Source organism: Diadema setosum, chromosome 14, assembly GCF_964275005.1.
Source record: "Diadema setosum chromosome 14, eeDiaSeto1, whole genome shotgun sequence".
Classification (NCBI taxonomy): Eukaryota; Metazoa; Echinodermata; class Echinoidea; order Diadematoida; family Diadematidae; genus Diadema; species Diadema setosum.
In genome coordinates, this window is record NC_092698.1 from 10352973 (window position 1) to 10376678 (window position 23706).

Consider the following 23706-nt stretch of genomic DNA (forward strand, 5'->3'; position numbering starts at 1 on the left):
CCCTCTACATTGTACAAGTGGTATAATGGTATACTGTGTCTGATGGGATGGGAAGACATGGATTTTTCACCTTTAAAATGAAGTTTAAAAAATAAAAAAGGGAAAGTTTACCTGACATCCCTTTCTTTGACCATGTCCATGGCAGCGCCGTGGCATATCACTCTCCGATCTGGGGGTCTGGTTACCATCGATTTGGTCCAGAAACTCGGTGGCATTGGATCCAAGCCCAGAGAAGTGAAAAACCTTCCGGAGCACAACAAATTTGAAAGATGAGTCAGTTGCATTTTGCATTATGTGGGAACATAAATATCGGTAAAAACAGCAGTACAGAGTGCAGATCGATGACTGCTATAGTAAGCATAGCGAGAAAAAGAAGAACCCGCCTTTTACAAAATTGCGTACAAGAGGGCTGTATGATTCATAAAAGCTGCTTCAGGTTTGAAAGTGCACGTAATGCTATAGTATGTGAACGTGCTGATGAGGATGCACTGGGCATACATAACAGAGTATTAATCAATTAGATTATACGGCGACAAAATCATTATATATATATATATATATATATATATATATATATATATTTATATATATATATATATATATATATATATATTTATATATCAAAGAACATAAAGGGGCACAAGATTTTACATGCTCAGGTAGGGTATTCCAGATATCTGGACTATGATGTCGCATTGATTTTTGAGCTAATACAGGCCTTGGTTTTCTCAGATGAAAAGCATGAGAACTTTGACTGGTAAACGTTTAAAAAAAAGAGAATCATGGGTATAGGAAAAGAGTAAGCAGAAAATCGACATGAAAAGTAATACTTCTTCATTGTCTTTTGGTGTGTTTTGCCCAAGGGTGTCTTGGGTTTGTTTTGTATCGTTTTGTTTTTCAGGGAAGGGCTCTTTGTTTTAGGTGGTTGTGTTTTTCAATCGGTGTATTAGATCTTCTTTTTTGACGACTGCTCAGAATATATATATATATATATATATTTTAAAAAAAGGTCATCAGGCAGAAATCTAGTTACCATGTGATGAATTCTGTACAACTGAACCTTAAAGTCGCTCTAATCATTGTAACATCTATTGTGTGATTGGGCGATTTAAATTTATTTTACTTTTGCTCCGCTTCTAGCAAGCACAACAAAAGGAAAACAATTGTATCTTATTGACGTCATCATAAAAATACCAATGCGCGACAAATCGATGAATATACCTTGTATATCAACATGAAAACAGGTATTGAAACTATTCATACGTAATTAAGGATTTTTTTTCAGCACCCAGAGGCCCGTAAAAACAGATGTTATGAGAGTGTTGAGATTTCAGGCAAGACTTCTTGTCTGTTTTCACATTATTTGGCTATTTTCAAGTTTTCTACTTTCATCCACCTTCAAGCAAAGCAGAGTTGACGAGTGATTTAAGGGAAACGGGACATGATATGTCGTGATATGATGTCTTAATGCAATGTTGATTCATAATGTAACATCAATGCAATATACGAGTACATGCCTGTTACGTTAGATTTACTGCAATATTGAAACCCCGAAATATATGATAGTTTCTTTGTTTTCATACATAATTGCAATCGCAATTGTAAGGGGTTTGCAGATGGTTCTTTAGACCATAAAGTGCGTGTAGTAACTCAACGAATCAATACTAATAAGATTTGCTCTTCTACGGTCAATATTATTATCATATGACATTCAAGCTGACATTATACTTCATGTCTCCTATTTTTGCCAAAATGGTTGACGTGGGAAATCATCTGTTTTTATTGTCTGATTTCCGTTAGAAGGTTCCTTGGAAGGTCAATATTGTCGTTTGTTTGTTTCTCGTCTGCTGTTTATAGAGCGTATGTTAACAATTACCTGTTAGCAGCTTTAAACATATCATGCACCGTCCATTGCAGCTCTTTCATTTTTACAGTGACGTCAGCAGTCCCATGATCTGGGTATGGTTCAACCAGGTCGTATATGTTGTTCCATTCTTGAGCCCACATGTTACCTGCAAAAGGCATCGGCCACAAACAATGTGATTTATGATGAAAACACTCGCTTCCCTATCATGTCGCGCATTGTCGTTGCACAAAATAGTTATTTTAGTCTTTCCCAAACTGCATCAATTGCTGTCTGTCCCTAGTGTTATTGTTCAGAGACACAACAGCTTACAAACAGCTAATCGAACAAAATTTCCTTCCACTGCATGCACTTCATACTCTACAGCTAGAAATTAGGGAATATCAGTTTTTGTGACACAGTTCAAATCTCTTTTGCTTTAATTCAATGTTTTATTCGATTTATTCATTTCATTGCTTTATTTATCTATTTATTTATACAATTGTTAATTTATTTATTTGTTAATCTGTTGATTTATTTATTTTCTTTTAGTGTTTACCCAGAGTAGCCCCATTGGTGGTTTATACACTGTTTTCTTGGAGCCCTGCAACATTGTAACGATTAATTAAAAATGCACAAAATAACAAACCAAGGACGTCAAGTCGTACATACAGCAATCTACAAATCATGATGAAATTGCGTGTAAGTAATGCAAAGTGAGTCATTGAAACTAAAGGAATAAAATGTATTATGGAAAGCTTGCAGATTTATGCCCTTACATGTAAAATGGATATCAAGTTTACTAGCATCGACTATTTATGAGAGAGATAAGTATCCTCTTCAGGTTTGAAGGGAGATGGCGTTTCAGAATTCAGCGAGGAGCTAATACCAAGGACGTGTAGAACGATATTTTTTTTTCCAGCTCGAGTATAATATTAATTGTTAACTATCTTGTGGGATTAGGGGGTCATTTACTGCTGGCGCTTCGTTCCACTTTGTATCACAAGGTGTATATTGGGGGTATACTTGTAAATATTGAAATTGGTCTTTAGGGGTTGAAGCGACCGTCTGGAGTAAGGTCTGGGAGAGGTATATTCATTTTTTTTTCAGATTGTGGTTTGTTTGTTTGTTTGTTTTTTTTGGGGACGGACGGTGAGATGGATTTGATAAAGAAGACCTTGCTCATTGGTGGGGGTGAGGGAGGAGCCATGATATACCAAGGGGTATACTACAGTAATGAGTTTTTGCAAAATATGCGGGCATTCTGACTTGCATGAAGTGTCTTTAAAGTTAATTCACATAAAAGCTGATTTACATTTACAAGTGTTCAGACTCCACCTCTCTTCAAGAGTCGCCCAACGTATAGCCTTCCATGAAGCACCGGGCTGGTTGGCACCGAGTTGTCCACTTTTAATATTAAATAACCAAAGTGAAGGTCATGAAAGAACACGTCACCTTCTTTTAACTGCGCATTGCTATTGACCATAAACTACGTTTATTATATTTACGTACTTACACGTATTTCGATATGTACTGTGATTTAGCTATTCACTTCAGCTGTCCTTTTATACATTTGTTTAAGCTCTTATTTCTTGCAATAAGCGAGAAAAAAATGTTGATTCAACATATTGATAAATAGTTTGAGACCCCAGAGAAGGTTGGGCATTTTACCAAGGAGGTGAGCTGGTATTGGGCCTTGTAGATCGACGACAGTTGGTCCGTAGACATCGAAGAGTTTTCGTCTGACATAGGTATGGAGCTGACGGTAGATCGGTTCAACAGACTTCCACAGGAAGTCGACTTCCTGCTCGAAGACAGGATCCTCGTAACGATCTATCCAAACAGCTGCCGCATCAGGAAATCCTGTTTCAATATATCCAGGCGGAGGAAAAATAAACCATTGAGAGAGTTTCCTCCCACGCTTTAGTTCCTCTGCAAAAATAACAATTCTATGAGCTACGCTATTACATCGAGCAGGAACTAGAAAAAACAAACGTAAAAAACACAATGTCGCATAAAAGCAAAAATGACATTACCAAGGAAGGATTGCGGTTACTCTTTAAAACGTAGGTCGGAGAAGCTTTAATGAAATCATCATGAGGAGTAAGGATGGTTTTTCCTTTTATAGAGACGTTGACCATGGTGACTTACAATACATTCTTCTTTTTTTTACAAGAAACATCTATATATATCACCATTGAGCTATCATAGATTAAAGTGTTTGGCACTTGATATTGCTAAGATGTATTCAAGTACGTACGAACAAAATAATAGCAGTTCTGAAATAGAATTGCAGGTACCACAGGACTGCAGTTCGTCCGTGTCGATTTTACGATGGAGTATATTTTGTAATCAGAGTTGTGCGGTTCCATAACATTTGCTCCTGCGACAGTTGCTCCCAGAAATATCTACACTTTAAGCCAAACATAAATTCTACCGACACACATAACCCTAATCCTAATGCATTGGAGAAAATAAGTCCGGAGCAATTGTCGCAGGATCAAATGTCGTGTCACCGAGTTGTGCATGTCTTCAGATAAGTAATTATTGCCATCCTTTCAAAAGTACTGTAATCTCAGCAGAAAGTTTGCTCTCATTGAAATTCAAAGACTTTGTATTGAGCAAAAACAATAATCAAAGCAAAACCTCAAATGTGGACGATCAGCCTTTAGATTTTATTGCCCTTCCCGAGCATCTGATTTCCAGTCCAAGCTATTACAGCTAGGGGTGATATCCACCTTTCTTCTAGAAAGTAAGTAATCCACATTTATGCATTTGTGATGCTTCTGCTGCAGTTTTCATTATTAAGATGCTTTCATAATTGTTTATGCGATCATACACATCTTAAAAGCATTACATGAACAAACACCAATTTAAAGCCTTATTCCTTATTATTGTATACCTCCTCCCTTTGCTGCAATGTTTGACAGGTCCACGTACTTCGTGTAGAGCGCCCTCATTGGATGGCCGACGGCATCGTGCCATCCCCTCCAAGCCCAGAGTAACTCTTTTTCGTTCCGCGACGTAGCCATGATATGTTGGAGACCCGGTTCTAAAAACAGGCAGCTGGGCCTAGATATCATTCCCTTCCTCGTGTGGTGGTGACGACACACTTTGCCCCTTGAGTAAATCGACTGCATCAAGCCCCGAACCATCGAATATTCCCTTTTCGAAGAAATTTAGCATTAAGCACAAGGCAAATTAAACTAATATTTTGGCTTAACCCTAACTAGGCCGGGGGGGGGGGGGGGCCTCCGAGGCCCCCCCCCCCCTCGACGTTTCGCGCGATGTAGCGCTATCGCGAAAAGCTATCGCCGCGATGTTTCATGACTTTTTTCTTTCGAGTCTCCCGCATCTTTTGACACCAATAATTTGCGATGGCCGGGCGCGCGGTTCCGAAGTTGCGCATAAATATTATGTACCTGCATGTCAGTCCAAAAATTGCTCAAAAACGTGAATTCGTGTATAATTTCAATGCAAACTGTGCTTACAGGCAAATTTCATAAAAGCATGATTATTTGGGGGCTTCATTGATTAAAATCAATTATGAACAATTTTCTCGTTCGGAACAATGTCGCGGACAAATTCCATCGAAAAAACAATGAAAAACATAACGTTGAAAAAACAAAGAAATACATAAGAAATTCAAAAAACAATAAAATACTTAAGAAATTTTTTCTGATAGCACAATTTTTTTCTGTTACATTCGCTAAGGACACTAAAAAAGAATATTCACACAAAAAATGTGCCTGTTTTGAGCTTTATTTAGTGATTTATACCAAATTGTCTGATTTCATTCATCGTTATGCATAAATTAGCATAATTTGGCATTAATGATAATTTTTTAAAAAATTAACTTCATGGTACTTTAGATTATGTCATAGGCAATGTGTGTGCCAATTTTCGTCGCAATCGCGGCCGAGATCGGGGGGGGGGGGGCTGGGAGGCCCCCCCCCCCCCCCCCGGCTCTATCATCTACCTAAATGGCCCGGCCTAGTTAGGGTTAAAGTGTAATTTTCGAGTTGACTTTGATATGCATAGAGTAAAATCACACGTATTGAATGATGGAGGTTTTATTACAATGGGATATATTATGAGACATCTGTAACGTTTTACAGGTTTTTCACCAATTTCGCAATTCTTCCATTGGTTTGTTCATCAACACAAAATCAACTTTTAATCGGCAATAAATTTAGCAGTTATACAGTAATTATTTCTCCCTAAAAGACACCGTTGTAAGGTTTTGATATCATGATAACCTAGTGTAAATGATACATTGAATCCTTTTTTTTAACTGATTTCATGTCAAAATAAAGGAAAATTCATGCCACATTTGTGCTCAGAACAATGACAGACTTAAGAGATATTGACATCTTTACATTTGCCAAATGATTTAATTGTCGTTGCAAGTAATCTGACAGTTACAGTTCGTTGTTCCGAAGATTCGTTAATCCGAAAATGAAATAAGGTTCGTTATTCCCAAGGTTCGTTTATCGTCCGAAGGTTCACTGATCCAAAATGAAATAAGGTTCCCGATTCCGAAGGTTCATTTATCCAAAAGTTAATAACACTTTTGTTATTTGGAAGGTTCGTTGATACGAAAATGAAATAAGGTTTTTGACTAGGAAAGTGTTAGTACGCATTTTTTTTTTTTTCATTATCGGATTAACGAACCTCCGGAATAACGAACCTTATGTTATTTTAGGATAAACGAACCTTTGAAATAACGAAATTTTGGGATAAAGCTTCCAATCAACAAACCCTATTTCATTTACATGACGACTCTTCAGGCATTAATATCTTTAAAAGGAATTCAGCCTTTTTTTTTTCCATCTTGATCTCAAGACTAAAATACAGCTTTTTATCTTTTAATTCATCCAATAGATTTAAAGGGGACCCAAACCCAAAGCGCAATGTGGATTGAGTGAAAGCAGCAACATTAGTAGAACACATCAGTGAAAGTTTGAGGAAAATCCGACAATCGATGCAGAAGTTATGAATAATCTTTAAAGTTTTGGTGTTGGAACCGCTGGATGAGGAGACTACTGGAGGATATGACGTATGAGTGGACAACAATAATGAAGAAAATGTAAAGAAAATTCCACAAAAATTCACTTTTCTTTCATAATGAAAGAGCACTTGACTAGCCGCTTTCAGAAAGCAGGGGGAATAATTGCTACCAATTACATATGTCAGTATCAAGTTGATGGAATTTGTAATTTTCATGAAAAAATGAATTTTTGTGGAATTTTCTTTATATTTTCTTTATATTGTTGTCCACTCATACGTCATAACCTCTAGTAGTCTCTTCATCTAGCGGTTCCAACACCAAAACTGTAAAAATTCATAACTATTGCATCGATTGTCCGATTTTCCTCAAACTTTCACTGATGTGGTCTAAATGTTGCTACTTTCACTCAATCCACATTGCTCTCGGGGTTTGGGTCCCCTTTAAATAAAATTTTCTTCGCTCTTATTTCTTCAAATTCAACATAATATATTATTATTTCTTCAATGTTCTTGACCGATTCAGTTCCTCAATGACCTCTATTTGTCTAATGACGCGCCACAGATTGTTAGTTTTCTCTTCGAAATTATTTTGTTCATATGCAATCCTGATGTAGTCCTGCCTCATTCTAGCAATGTCTTCTTTTTTTCCGCTGCAGAAATGAATAGAAATGGATAGACAAGATAAATGTCATCGGCCCTCAAAAAGGACCTTGTCTTCGACGTCAAACTTCTGGCAGTCTATTAATGGATTAGCAAACTTGACCGGTGAGGATATTCGTATGTTTGCTGTTTGCTTACCTGAGCTGTGCGTTAGTGCTGAATTCCACTCTCCCCGCTCTGTACAGTTTGTACAAACGTCTGGTTGTAAAGTCTACCCCGATATTTTCGACGGCGATCAGATCTGCCTGTGTTGAGAGCTGCGAGCTCAGAATACCCGTCACATCATTCACATGCGCTTTTACCTGTGATGATAACCAAACATCGACAGGTGGTATTTAAAAGTGATGATTATAACTTAGTTTCATTGACCCCCCCCCCCCAATTAATCTCAACTCCACTCCAATCGGCCCCTTCCCTTGAAACTGACGATGGTGTTCCACTCCATGCGAGGAAAAAAAACCCATGAATTGAACTGAACTTAATTGAAACACTCATTTTGCATGCTATGTAAATACGGCTGCCCATGACACGATGGTTATTCAGCTACCGGATTAGCAGCTGATAATGGATTCCGGTCACTTGAAGGCGGTTTCTTTCCTTATGTTAAACTCTGCGTATTTGTATGATTATGTACAAATCCATAAGTGCGATTTTGATCTTGGTTATGAAGAGTAGTTTGATTATAGCATGTATTAGTACAACCGCCTACATTCAGATTAGAGTTTTCTGAGACAGAGTTACTGTGAAGAGTAAAGTATTACAATCTACTTTACAAGGAGCATATGGATCGGATACAAATTTACCGATGTAACATGGATGATATCTTGCAATGGACTTTCGAAGACACTATGGCCCGAATTCACGAAGGTGGTACACTTAATGAAACCATGGTTTAAACCATGGACAAAAACCATGGAGCGCCAAGTGTCGCATGGAATATTTCGTTACGAAATCAGTCATTTTGTCAATGAACTGATTATTTTGTAACGAAATGACAACATTTTGTAACTAAATGAACATTTCGTCCACGAAATGATAATTTCGTTAACGAAACGGTCATTTTGTCGACGAAATGACCAATTTCGTAACGAAATATTCCGTGCAACGCTTGGCGCTCCATAGTTTTTGTCCATGGTTTAAACCATGGTTTCATTTGTACCACCTTCGTGAATTCGGGCCTATGTGGACGATATGAACGAGTCGTTTAAGCGCTCGGTCGGTGCGAAAGGATGATCAAAGTGTGTGTGGCCAAACAGAAATATGACCTTAATTTATATGCACTTATCTTAATTGCCCTCTCCATAACAGCACTCAGTTCCCCCCCCCCCAAAAAAAAAAAATAAAAAATAAAAAAAATAAATAAATAAAAATAGGTTGTGAATAATGAGCAGTTTTTCATATTAATGTCAAAGAAAAAATAAAACGCCGTTTATTACGTGGAGATAAGGTCACAGAGAGAGAGGGGGGTGGGGAGGAAGGAAGGGACTGAAATAGAACAAAATGAGTGTAGTCGTGAAGAAACCATTTTGCAGTTGAGTTGATAGGGACGTATCGAGAGTATGCTAACAACCACGACAGCAGGTTATTCAGTGCTAAAATAGTAGATTATAAGATGAAATAGGATAAAAGGCTGAAATATATACATGATAAATTCTCAAGAGTAAAATGACAGGAGAGAGTGTTTGTATTATTCTGTTTTACGAGACTAACCTAAAAGAATAAAAACCCAAACATCAACTGACCTCTGCGTTATAGTGTGTCATATTAGTCTGGTAGTTCCACATGGCTAGTCCAAGTCTGTTCTTGACCTCGACTTCACCAATATTGATGATATCCATCCACTTACGAGCGACCTCGGGGCTATCCACTCTACCTGCATTCGTGAAAGGACCGTGTTCTTATCATCATCGGCGTAAAATGTACATACAAAGTTTAGGAAAGAAAGACAATGACTATCTTAGGAAAGAAATAGATCATTGTTTGTTGTTGCAAAGATTAAAAAAAAAAATACTTCTCATCACACGTCTTCCGAATGCTTTCTTGATGAAACAAGTCTGGTTTATAATTAATGGAACTCACTTGTTCTGAAATTTTGGAAATGCAATTTGTATTTCATTACAAATACAATTTGTAAGTCATCATATTACATTCAAATCAAGGTGTGAGGTCTGCTGAGGTATCATGAAATGTGAAATACTAAAAAAAAAAAAAAAAATCATCCCTAACATCAAGACTGACAGGTATATAATGATGATTTCGCTGCTTTGATGGATCGGAGATTAATTTCCAAAGTACACCTCTCTTTAGTCTTTCTTCTTTTTAGATTCAGATTCAGATTTTTGTTTGATGGTCCGTGCTGTAAAACGGAAGGCCCGGTCATAAGTCAAATGTATTTGTCAAGATGAAAAATGCATACAACGTGTCCAATGACATTTCTCTAGTGATGTCAATAATGATGAGGATACAAGCTAGCATCAACAAGTATGTATATCTATTACACACACACACACACACACACATACATGTATATATATATATATATATATATATATATATATATACTGACAACAGACGCATGAACAGACAGACATAAAGTATTTCAACGTTTCAAATCATCTAATTGACCTTTTAAATGTGACGCGTGGATGTCAGGTAAGTCAGTCATCATTGCATTGTATAATAAATTGCACAAAACCTCATCCCCCTCCTAATCCAGATTTCAAACTGAACAGAACACAAACTTATTATATCAATTCAGTTCAATTCAGTTCAGTTCAGTTCAATTCATTTCAATTTAGTTGTGCTTAATTTCCATTCAACAAAAGGTACGAATACAAAGTATACTATTTTGATAGAATCATATTGTTAACAAAATATAAATTCAAATCATTAAGTTTAAAACTAATATTTATAAAGACATTCGAGTAACCCCTTTTCAGACCGATTAAACTTGCAAAACAATACATGAACAATCGTCTGATTTAATGATAGTAAATATATCGTACGAGTTTATCGGGAAACTTTGCGATAAGGCGCATATTATGTTACCAACTACTAGTAATACATGCATTACATGTATTACTATAGTGTATGGACGAGAATCGTGTGATATCCCTTTCCATAGAGCTTTTTGTTTATTGGTCATTCGTCGTGTTGTTGTTGTTTTGTTTTGTTTTGTTTTTCCGTCACCCACTGACGTGTGTCGTATCACAGTCCGATGAATCCGATTTGCCTTGGTCGAATATCAGGTCATTGTCAGATGTGTCGGGCGCGATCCGATGAGGCGAGAACGTCCGAAAGAAATTAAGCTCAGAGTTCATCATCGGACCCCATTTGTAATCACTCTATAGTCGAGTCAGTCCGATGTGTGTCAGACTTGTGTTGTGCGACTATCGGACGTATCGAGCCGATGTCCGTTGACGGTCTGTTGAGTGTCCAATGACGACTTCGGACGAGCTGTCATTGGACTTTCATCTCATTGAATTCTGCTGTCTGCGAGACGTGCTCGATAGCACAATTTAAATACTCATCAGATTGTAGACGATATTCTGTAAAGTCCAATTACTATCCGTCGTGAAGCCGGAGGGCTATTATAGCTAATTCAAAAATCCCCATTCCACAGAGATTTTTTTTTTCTCATTGCATTCATGGTTACTGGTCGGAAGCATTTTTTTTTTTTTTTTTTTTTTTTTTGCTTCCGGCCACCAACCGCGTATCGGATCACAGTCTGATGTATCCGACTTGTGTTGGTCGACTATCAGGTAGTGTCGGACATGTCGGGCGTGATCCGATGAGGCAAGATATCCCAATGGGAATCCAGCGTGACCTTTGTTTCCCTCAAAAACATTTGGCTTGGCTTGGCTTAGCTTTCCTATGGCCTCTACCACCAATGTCCATGGCGTATTGCTAACCCTAGTTCTGATCTCTGATGGCACTAAGTAATTATAGTGTAGAAACATTGAATCACAAAATATTGACCATTCTCCAACAGAACTCACCCTCAATGAGGAAGTGGGTACAGAGGTCTAACTTGGGGTCTTCACAAACCATCTTCTCCAAGAGGCCCGAGGTCGTGTTGATGAGATCGTAGATGGTGTCTAGATTGATGACGTCACTCATCTCAACGCCTCTGATGGCCACGAGACAAGTCAGAAACAGTAACAAATATGCTGGTCCTGTAAGTTTAGCCATCTGAAGAAACAAGGATATTTACAGAACAAAATAGGGTAACATGTAGTAAGAAAGGTTTGATTTGTGGACTCTTAGCGAGGTAGATGTAAGACGTGGGATGCTATGAAGTTGCATTCAATAAAATTACGCTACAAGCTAAAAGCTGTCGACTATTAATATACGTCCACTGCAATTTGTCATACTGTATACGCATTTGTTATTTTGTTCAAGAGGTGCTGTACTTGATGCTGTTTCAGCGACAGGAAAAAAAAGGATCTGTTGATCCGAAAAAGAAATAAGGTTCATTATTCCATAGGTTCGATAATCCAAAAACGAAATACGGTTCGTAATTCCGAAGGCTCCTTCGTACGCACATTCTTTTCAGCTTCGGACGAACGAACCTTATTTCATTTTTTGATTAAGAACCTTATTTAATTTTCGGAATTATGAGCCTTAGAAATAGCGAACCTTCGGAATCATCGTAAAAAAAATGATCGGATTTACGAGCCCTTTTTCATTTTCGGACAAACGCACATCTAGAGGTATCGGGAATTTGTGTGTTTCGGACTAACGAACCTTTTTTCATTTTCTGATCAACGAACCTTCGGAATAATAAGCATCACCCGTTGTCGATACTTTACAATCCCTGAATCCTCGACTGCCACAAAATTATCCACGTCTGAACGAAATATCGCAATGTGTGTGAGCACATCAGCTACGATCGGAAATAATTCACTCCCCCCCCCCCATCACATTTCAAGTGATATCCAATCTGACATCTGATCGCCATATAGAAAAAAAAATGATACATCATGTGACACTGATGCATCATAATCTTACCGAGCAAAGCTAAAAGACCTCAAATGACTTTCTGGAGTTAAATTGGTGATATCTCGTGTGATCTCACTTTTCATATTTTATGGACATTTAAAATAAAACCCAAAGAGCAATGTGGATTGAGTGAAAGCAGCAAAATTAGTAGAACACATCAGTGAAAGTTTGAGGAAAATCAGACAATCGAAGCAAAAGTTATGAATTGTTAAAGTTTTGGTATTGGAACCACTGGATCAGGAGACTACTAGAGTTCATGACGTCATGTGTGGACAATATAAAGAAAATACAAAGAAAATTCAAGATGCTTTCACTTTTCTAGCGTAATGAAAGAGCATTTGACTAACCGCTTTCAGAAAGCAGGGGGAAATATTACTACCCTTATTATGTCGGTATCAAGTGGATGGAATGTGTAATTTTCATGAAAAATGAATTTTTGTGGAATTTTCTTTATATTTTCTTTATATTGTTGTCCACCCAGCGGTCTCATCCAGCGGTTCCAATACCAAAACTTTAGAAATTCATAACTTTTGCATCGATTGTCCGATTTTCCTCAAACTTTCAGTGATGTGTTAACTACTAATGTTGTTGCTTTCACTCAATTCACATTGCTCTTTGGTTTTTGGTTTCCTTTAAGTTCTCATTCAGAATCAAGTTGGAAAACCAAGGCAACGAAACACACAAAGCTGAGCTTTAAAGCACATTTTCCGTTTTTGCCACTCTCCCTCCTCCCTCTCCCTTCTCCCTACCCAACTTACAAAAAATGTGTGAAGAAAGGGGTTTCTTGCAATTTCTCAGGAAATGAGTCACTAAGATTTGAAAGCTAATATAAATGTGTTTGCGGAGTTTATTACATCATTTTTTTTTTTTATTTGGTGGTGTTCGTTATTCGAAAATGAAATAAGGTTCTTTATTCAGGAGATTCGTTACTCCGAACGTTCGATATTCCGGAGGTTTGTACAGTAATTCCAAAAATTGAAAAAAAAAAGGGGGGGTCGTTATTCCGTAGGATCGTTAATCCGAAACTGAAAAAGGGTGCGTACCTTCGGAATTACGAACCTTATTTCATTTTCGACATTTTTACACTTCGCATTAACGAACCTTTGGAATAAGAAACTGTAAAGTTATATTGATATGTAACAACCCTTCCTCCAAAAGTTGCAATCAGCGTTATCGTGAGCAGTGAGTTGTAATAATCCATCAAAACTTTGATGATAAAATTTTCTGTTTGATTTCATGTTAAAAGAAAAGGAAATTTGATTACGATTTCTGTGTAGGTTAAATAGGACACTTACTTGTGAGGCCACAACGTTATTGTCTTATCTAATTTGAATAATTATGGCTTGTGTAGCTCCTACTGATATCGCTAAATCGTGAGAAAATTTTGAAACTTTGAAATCCATTGGTTTTCTTATTTCAGCTCCGATGTCAATGGAGCCTCTAGCGTTCCTTTTGTTTTACTTTATTCTCATTTGTGAAAGCGGACTTGACCATGCATGGTGTAAGATTGCACTTCGACTTCGATCGAATTTTTATCTTGTTGGCTGCCACTCCTATCTCACATATACAGAGTGATTCTACCTGATCAAAGAAATATCAGTGACACAGAAATGTGCTGAAATCCTTCTATTGTAGCTTAAGTCAAAAGTATACATTAGAATACACATTGCTTTATTACCTTTGACTGGTAGTTGTGTTGGTCAACCACAGTCATAAAATTAGTAGTTCATATAAACAGAATTACAGGGTATGAAATTTAGTGTAACATGAATTCAAAGACTTACCCTTCTTAATGATTTGCAGCGCGCTTGTTGAGATCCGTCAATATGATAATGAGTACGGAAAAGGGGCGATCCGACTTTCTGACACAAAAACAATATTCATAATTGTTCCGAAGTTCATTGGGTCTGGAAGGGACAATGTTCAAAGGCAAATCGCAGCAAGGACACCCACCTTAAACGCGAAACATACCGGCACATCTAACCAGGGGCACCGTATGGCCAGCACACAGTATCACTCCATCACTCTCAGGTGACGGAGGAAAGATAGGAACGGTATCTGACATGTCAAGACAATCCATAATTCGCAGAACCGCCAGATGTCCACGGCATGCTGAGAACGAGGAGAAGAGAACAACTCGGATCCTAATGATTAGGTAGTTTCCGATTATGAGGATAAAATTCATATCAAAGATTCAGGATTCTACATGCTGTCGATTCACGAATCCATCTCTCCCTTTTTCCCCCTTTTTGTCGCCCTTCCTCATGGTTCATACTGTCCTGTTCATCCATACTTTCAATCAGATGTTCCTCATAGTGACTAGAAATAACTTCAAGAAGGAAATTGATGAGCTGACCTGGAGCAAACACAAGATGGGGGGCTTCACGGAAGTCCCCCCCCCCCCCCCCCCCCCCGTCTCACCCCTCTCATCCTCCCTTCAGGGCGAGATAGACATCCCTGCAGTTGCGAAATCAAGGTGCTCAGAATGACCCAATCAGAAGAGGCAACAGAATGCAATGAATGACTGTATGTTAAAGAATACATCCGCGAAGAAAGAAAGAAGGAATGTAGAGATTGAAAGAACGGAGGTAAGACTGACATAGATGTAGGCTAAGAACATGTCAGTTATGATTTTTAGAAATAGGAATATATGAAATTGAAAACACACGATATATTACGTGAGAATAGAACTGATGAAATATCAGTGAATAACAGAATAAGATGATACAATCATACAGTTATGGGCCTACATTCTTTGATATCAATTGATAAGACTGGTCGGGCCAAAAAAAAAAATATATGGATTGTACAGAATATATGACAAAACGACTGTAAAGTAAGCTATGACTCAATGATAACCCATAACACCATCAAAACTCATAAGAAATCATAATGTGGAATGAATAGATTGTGTCGATTTTGTTACACGAAAAGAAATACAATCTTAATTCATTTTCATTTATTCTTAAAAAAAATACTTGTGATACTGGTCTGTCAGATGTTATGAGCATCACTTTGCTTCTCGCTCCCTGCTTGACATTTGCGACTTTTTTAAAGAGCTTAAAGTGTACTTCTTATTTCATTCACCTTCTCTCAAACTAACATCGTGTTTTCTCCACGCTGCATTTTCACAGGGACATGCAAGCAAACAGAAAAGATAATAAGGTTAAAAAGATGGATAGCTAGATACACCGTGACATTTTACATCAGGACTGTAATGGCGCTCTCTTCTTCTAGCCCCAAAGTGGTGTCTACCGTCGACATACATCCCGCCATTATCTCAGCGTAGATCTTACACCACATCTCACAGAGCCAAAGAGACACTTGACATTTTGACTCGACTTACGAAGGATGAACCATTGACAGACGAAGGCTCCGGAAGGTTTCTGCATGCTATTATATCAGTCCCTCCCAGAACAACTGATTGATGACATACCAGCAGCATTCGGTTATTGAACGTTCCGAGAGAAAAAGGAAACCAACAGGATCGCCCATGTGAGAAAAGGTCAAATTGGCCACCTTGTGTTATCTTATGTGTGGATATGAGTTCAAAGTTTTCTACCATTATTACGTGGGCCGCAGAACGCACACACACTTTGCCTAAAAAGAGAGAGAGAAAAAAAAAACAAAAAACACATGACTTCTCAGGATTCTAATCTGGAGGTATACCTCCTTGGATTAACTCAATTAAAGCTTGGTTCACTCTCCACAGAATCACAATTTTGTCATCATGTCAGTGTCCAGCCTGACTGTTTTGTTTTTTAAAGGTACCCACGCACACTTCATAGGACACCAGCTGGAGACAGACTAACAAACAAGTAAACAAGCAAACAAAAACACTACTTATACCTATTAGTACAGTCTGCTATGTCGAAATATTGGGTCCCGTGAGATTTTTTAGCTAACTTTGTCAATTTGGGAGTGCTGAATCCAAAAAACTTTGGTTCCATTTTTTCTGACCACGTCTTCAGCCGCCATTTTGAATTTCAAAATGGCCGCCATAGCAAACTGTTTTTTGACCCAATTCTCATAATGTAAGCATCATAAAAGGTTCAAATTTTATGCAGAAAGCATGTTTATGATGTCAGATATTCTGATACACCATTTTCTCATATTGTAGATTGTTTTGATACAATTTGTAGGCAGCCATCTTGAAATACAAAATGGCCGCCATAGCTAAATTATTTTTACCCATATCTCTGGTCGTAAGCATTATGGAAAGTATAAAGTTGGGGAAAAAAGTATGCTTATGATGTCAGACATGCTAATAGAAACTTTTCTTTTTTAAAATGATGGATCATTTTTGTTGGCGGCCATCTTGAAATTCAAAATGGCCACCATAACAAATGTAATTGGCCCTGTATCTCATACCGTATGCATTGTATAAGGTTCTAATTTTGGGCAAAGAGCATGCGTATGCTATCAGACGTTCTGAAACATCTTTTTCTGAAACGATGGTTCATTTTGATATTATAGGAGGCCATCTTGAAATTCAAAATGGCCGCCATACCAGAATGCATATTTTGAGCGATATCTCAGAGACAGAGAATTCACATTTCGGGCATAAACCGGGCTCATGATGTTGAACATTCAGATGCACTTTTCTCCTCCCTGAAATTGCAGATCACTTTCGAGGCTGTCATCTTAACATTCAAAATGGCTGCTTTTCAGCTAATATTTCTGGTTACAAGCAACTTTGAGACATATCAATGTTTACGGTGACGAACGGTGTTCATGCTAAAAACACACACACACACACACACACACACACACACATAGGGCCTATACATTCTGTAATAATGGATTATTCATATTGGCCACCACTCTTGAAATTCAAGATGGTTTTCGACCATATTTGGTGCTGTAAGATCTTTAAACTACAAACTCGAGCATGCTGGAGTATTCATGTGTAAGTCAATCACTTCAGTGAATTGCGTAGGCAGGAGTGCTTCCTGTCCTGTAGGTACACTGCCTTCAATTGTATCAATTAAATGCTTGCAAATATTTATTGACTGGGATTAAATATGATCATCCACGACGCAAAATAATGTGTTTCCTGTGCAATGTGAGAGGCAAAAACAAATCCCGTGTGTATTAAGCTCATTGCTTTAGTGCGCAGTACGCGAACCGCATTTACCCGGGATGTAACGCTTGAACACGCTTGCCCACACGTATGGGACAGTGGTATGGGACCCCCGCCCCATATGCAATTTTTGCCCTTCAACATGGCTTGATGACGTCATTAGAACCTCGTCCTTACATTTTGAATTTATGGCGGCCATTTTGAATGGAGAGATGGCTGTCATTCTGCCTGACCTGGAAATGAATTCTGTCTTAACTAGGACAAGTTTGTCAAATTCACCTGAGGCGCTTACCACAGTATTTATGTTTTCTATGGCGACCATCTTGAATATCAACATGGTGGCCTATCTAATGATCCACAATTAGGAAATCACTGTACTGGAACGTTGGATACCACAAGCATGTGCATTCTTGAAAATTTGATGCTTCTACAATAATTGCAACTTGAGATATGGGTAAAAAACGCTATGGCGGCCATTTTGAATTTCAAGATGGCAACCTACAAATTGTATCAAAACAATCCACAATATCAGAAAAAGATATATCAGAGTGTCTGACATCACAACCATGTATTTTGCACCAAATTTGAAGCTTCTACAATGCTCATTCTATGAGATATGGGTCAAAATACAGTTTGCTATGGCGGCCATTTTGAAATTCAAAATGGCGGCTGAATACGTGGTCAGAAAAAATGGAACCAAAGTTTTTTTGGATTCAACACCCCCAAATTGACAAAATTAGCTAAAAAAAAAAATCAATTTTGGCACAAAAATCTCACGGGATTACATAGTAGCCTCTACTATATTATGCTTACAAACTTCAAAAATGGTAACCATTAGAAAACACCCGAAACACAAAATGCAGCCGAAAAATAAACCATATACCAGACCCACTAGATTAAAAACAAGAGCAAAAACAAAACAAAAAACGAAACGAAACACAAAATCAACCTATATGAATTTTTGTGCATTTTGTAAGGCGGGGTCGCGTATAGTGAGGTTGAGTATAATATTTGGAAAAGAATGTGTTTATATACTACTGTTGGGTGTTGGTTGCAATGGCAGGACAGGTTCATAGAGGGAACAGATTGTTTGAGCAACGTTGAATTGTCCGGTCACGCAAGGGTAAAGGTCCAGCCCGCCATGTCAGTCAGGCCATAACCATGCAAGCTTATACATCACAAATCACAACGTAGGCACGGTAGGTAGAGGTCATTTTGTCTTCCAAGTAGATGAGTCGAGCACCACTCCTCCTTCCTCCTCCTCCTCCTCCATCTCTCCCTCCCATCCTCCTCTTTCCCTCTTCTTCTTCTTCCTCCTCCTTCTCCTCCTCCTCCTCCATCTCTTCCTCCTCCTCAACCTCCTGTTCCTCCTCCTCTTGTTCCTCCTCCTCTTCTTCTTCTTCCTCCTCCTCCATCTCTTCCTCCTCTACAGCTTCCTGGTCCCGCCCTCCCACTCTAGCTTCAACGTGCAGTGTGGCTAACACTACATCTCAACCAGGTAGACGGGATGGCGAGAGAGAAAGGGAGTGGATTCACTACAGTACCATTCCACAATCATTTAAGTATATATATATATATATATATGTATATGTATATGTATATATAATGCCAATAAAGAATGAGTTTATTTGACTAAAATTTTCAGCGGCCTCCGCCTTCTTCATTTCTTCGTGGAGCCAATACGTGAATTTTCAACATCTAAATATAAACATTGAGATTGTATATAAACAAGTCATACAAAGGGGAAAATAGCCTGTATGATAGTTATACATTGGAAACTACTGTAAATCTACATAGCAGATGATACAGCTACATACAATATGTCACCATGTTCGCCACACGTTATACTGTTAGGTCCCTTACTCAGTACTTGCTCATTTCGTTTGTATAAAGTTTGGGTAATATATCTTTCTTTCTTTTTTTTCTAAAGAGTGTTGTTTGCCTAACTTTTATATCTATTCTATCCATTATATTCTGTTGTATCTACCCCTGGCTGCTTTATCAAAAGAGGCAACATTCGTTAAGTTTCTTCAAGATGGTGGTAACTTCTCCTGGGTGCAAGATAAGTAACAACAATTAAAACGATAACAAAATACTAGTACGTCGATTTTTTTTAAGGTAGCTTTGATCCTGTTTGACTATGTGTGTCGGGTTCTAGAAACCTTATATAATTTCACATGTCTACAACTGAAGACAATGCTTGCTGCTTGGAATTCCGAGTAATCGAAAAATCTTTTGCAAAATGTCCGTGTATTTTACTTAATTTTCTTTGTTTGGAAAGAACTTCATCATACGGTTAATATAGATATCTTCCCTTGTTCGTGACTTTGTCAAATAAAAACAGAATGCACGTGCTTGATACATTGCCCTTCATCGACGTAAATAATCACCTATTCGGTGTTCTAGTAGTAGCCATGATTAAAAAAAAAAACAAAAAAAAACAAACAAACAAACAAGAGACCCGCGGGTCTAGCGCTCACCTGAGTATCGCAAGTTCACCTTTCACGCAGTCACTAATCTAAATTATTCACAGCTCTACTAAAATTTGACCAGGCATTCTCAAGTAGAAGATGAAAATGTACATTAAGGGCCCAAATTTTTTAAGATTCCTTAATTTGGGGGGATTGGGGCCCCCTGGGGCCCTCTGGATGGGGCATGGTGCCCATTTTGATAAATTGAGATCCTGACCCCCTAGGGATGCTACATGCCAAGTTTGACAAAAATCCATCATGAGGTTTTCAGGAAGAAGATGAAAATGTACAATTCAGGCCCCCATTTGGACCTTCCCAACCCCCCCCCCCCCTGCCCCCAAGAGGGGCACCCCTGGATCTGCTATGAACAAACTTGAATCTACAGTCATTAATGTACTCACTCATAGTATTATCTTAGCTCTATAACTTCTGATTCTAGAGAAGATTTTTAAAGATTCCTTCATTTTGGGGGGTTTGGGCCCCCCTGGGGCCCCTGGGTGGGGCATGGTGCCCATTTTAACAAATTGAGATCCTAACCCCCTAGGGATGCTACCTGCCAAGTTTGGTGAAAATTGGTCATGGGGTTCTCAAGGAGAAGATGAAAATGTACAATTTAGGCCCCATTAGGACCCCTCCCCACCCCCCTCCCATGGGTCCCAAGGGGGGCACCCCTGATTCTGCCATGAACAAACTTGAAACTACAGTCATCAATGTACTAACTCATTGTATTAACTTAGCTCTATCACTTCTGGTTCTAGAGAAAAAGATTTTTACAGATTCCTTAATTTTGGGGGGTTTGTGCCCCCCTGGGGGCCCCCTGGGTGGGGCATGGTGCCCATTTTAACAAATTGAGTTCCTAACCCCCTAGGGATGCTACCTGCCAAGTTTGATGAAAATCGGTCTTGGGGTTTTTAAGAAGAAGATGAAAATGTAAAAAGTTTACGCACGACGGACGTCGGACGACGGACGACGCACGACGCACGACGCACGACGCACGACGCACGCCGGACGAAGGGCGATCGCAATAGCTCACTTGAGCCTTTGGCTCAGGTGAGCTAAAAAAAAAAAAAAGAAAGAAAGAAAAAAGAATCATGGGCGTACATACAGTACTCGGGTTGGATTTCCGATGTGTCACTTTATATAATACGATTCTCTGCCCGCATACACGGTAACATTTTTTTTATGTACCCTGTTAATCATGGTTTTGAGGGGAATGCATTATTACACGCTGCGTTTCTTCTTCTTTTTTTTTCTTTTTTTTAGCTTTCCCTCCATTTTCAACATTATTTAGCAAATATCACACATCTAGGCTTCACAGTTTGTGTTCATAATATTATTATACTTCAGTACAATTATGTAGAATATGTATATTGCTCTGATTTCGCATACAGTATATTTTGTACCGTTGTTCATTGATGAAAATGAAAATAACTAAATGAAGTAAAATAAAATGATTCGAACCAAACGAGTAACGAGTATGTATATATTGGAATCCAACCCGAGTATGTATGCCTGTATATTTCTTTAAATCATTAACTCCTACTATAATACTGAATAACCAGTGATTATTTACGTCGATGAAGGAATATTTGTCAATCAGTTGCAATCAAAAACGACTCGACGCAAGAATTCATCACACTCACATCATTTGATGAAAACAGGGTGATCATGATGGTCTCATTCAAGACGTGTCGAATTGCCTTGAACACAGTGGAAGAAAAGTCCTACCCTGGTTTGTGTACGAAAAAAAAAGGGGGCGGATATTAAATATACATACCGTACGCCAATGCTTTGTATCGCAACGGCAATATCTTCATGGTCCCCTCTGGACGCCAGTCGAGCTGATACACTGAAGCTCAGTGTGTAGGTGTAACTTTGTTTTCATTCAATCTTCTTGACAAATAGTATTTATGCGGACGGTCATTGATCATGTTCTGTTATTTTCAGGTTCATGATATCCTATAGTCATGTTGATGGTACAGTATTTGACGGATAAGGCGGTATCGGTGAAACTACATAATCATGAAATCCTTGAGCCATATCACTATATGTGGAACGTGCATTATTGTGATCTTATTAATCGATTCGATTAAACTGAGATCTGGTTTTTGTTTTTGGTGTTTTGTTTTGTTTTTTGGGGGTTTTTTTTTTTGTTTGTTTGTTTGTTTTTTCTAATGCCAAAGCCTATTTCAGCCATAACTGGGGCCCAACAAAGTGTGCCTAACAAAAGTAAGTTAATGCACCGACTTGGCACCTGCACCTGCCTCATTGCATAACGCATTGAATCATCCTTTACTTTGAAAGATGAAATGATCCATTCAACGAGGCACAAGCGTGTTGAATGGATCTTAATCTTTCATCGAATGGAATATTCTGTCCATTGTACGAATGAAACATTTATCATTTGTTTTATATAACACCTAAAAAGAGATCCTTGTCATTTGATGTTTTATGAATTTAGAAACAAGAGAGAATCTGAAATCTGAGATCGAGAGAGTGCCAATCGCCATAATACGCTAGAACGCTGCCCGTCAATATACTTGATCGCATGCACGCTGCAAACGCAAGCAGAATTGAGCAGATCGCATACTAGTACAGAGTAGTAAAATGGGAAAAATGGTCGATGTCAAACAACCAATCAAATGACACGGACCTATTTAGGTGTTATATAAGGAAGCTAATTCTTCGGTTCGCACAGCATGAAATTAACAGGATGTATTCAGTGAACCAACCCTGGCCTCATTCCTTGAACATTACAGAAGGTCAATTTCAGCTCATTACAGGGAAACTGACTGATTCAATGAATGAGCAAACCTCAGCCTCCCTCCAATTACTATACACACATTCTCCCACACAAGTCGTATCCAGATTTTGAAAACTCAAACAGGTTACAAGTTGCTTTACACACATACAGTAATTCATGCTTGTAGTGTTCATTTTATTAATCCACATTAAAATAAGGAGAAAAGAGGTTTGGAGGGCTTTTTTTGTCTTTTTTTTTTTTGCTCGTTTTCATTTTCCATACAAAAACATACAGAAATTATCATATCATGATCATCACCACCATCATCATCACCATCATTATCACCAGTATATATCAAAATACTGTCCCACTGTATATGAGAGAGATTTTGGTAGTTGAGTGTGAGGTATGTTATATATAGTGCCAGGCAATATAACCACATGCAACATGGGAGACTCCATGTAGAGAAAGGAAACACGGAGTAATGGATGTGAAATGCCCAAGTAGAGGACTCTTTCTATGTGAATGACGAACACCATGAATTTTATACTTCATGTTGAGCGTAACAGATTTTTTTTTTTCAGCCCAAGAAATGACACATTCTATTTCTTAAGCAGCCAAGTAATCACTTCATCACCTTCCCCTACTTGTGGAAAACTGACAAACATATATCAAAAAATATACTAAAACTGAGAAAAAGGGTGTAGTCAAAAGTAAGGCTTCATTCTACATTTACACGTGCCCTTCCTACAGCTTGGATAATGTTTTTATCAGTTTGATTCCAGCACTGCATCCAAATTACCTCAAGCATGAGAAATATAGCCATCTTTTCCAATCTACGTTTTCACTCTCGATCCAACAACATTTGTTGCACACCTTCTGCTATATAAGAACA

The 23706-nt window shown here is 38.2% G+C and overlaps 1 protein-coding gene across 1 annotated transcript in view; it reads right to left on the reverse strand.

Moving 5' to 3' along the window:
- Positions 1 to 11632, reverse strand: part of LOC140237928 (angiotensin-converting enzyme-like protein Ace3) — a 49297-nt gene extending 37665 nt beyond the window's left edge. The window contains exons 1-7 of the mRNA XM_072317857.1: positions 11512 to 11632; positions 9256 to 9386; positions 7652 to 7815; positions 4746 to 5008; positions 3515 to 3706; positions 1877 to 2012; positions 112 to 243 (exon numbers count right to left, since the gene is read on the reverse strand). Of these exons, the coding sequence (XP_072173958.1) occupies positions 112 to 243; positions 1877 to 2012; positions 3515 to 3706; positions 4746 to 5008; positions 7652 to 7815; positions 9256 to 9386; positions 11512 to 11632 (1139 nt within the window). The remainder of the gene's footprint in view (positions 1 to 111; positions 244 to 1876; positions 2013 to 3514; positions 3707 to 4745; positions 5009 to 7651; positions 7816 to 9255; positions 9387 to 11511) is intronic.
- Positions 11633 to 23706: the final 12074 nt, after the last annotated feature.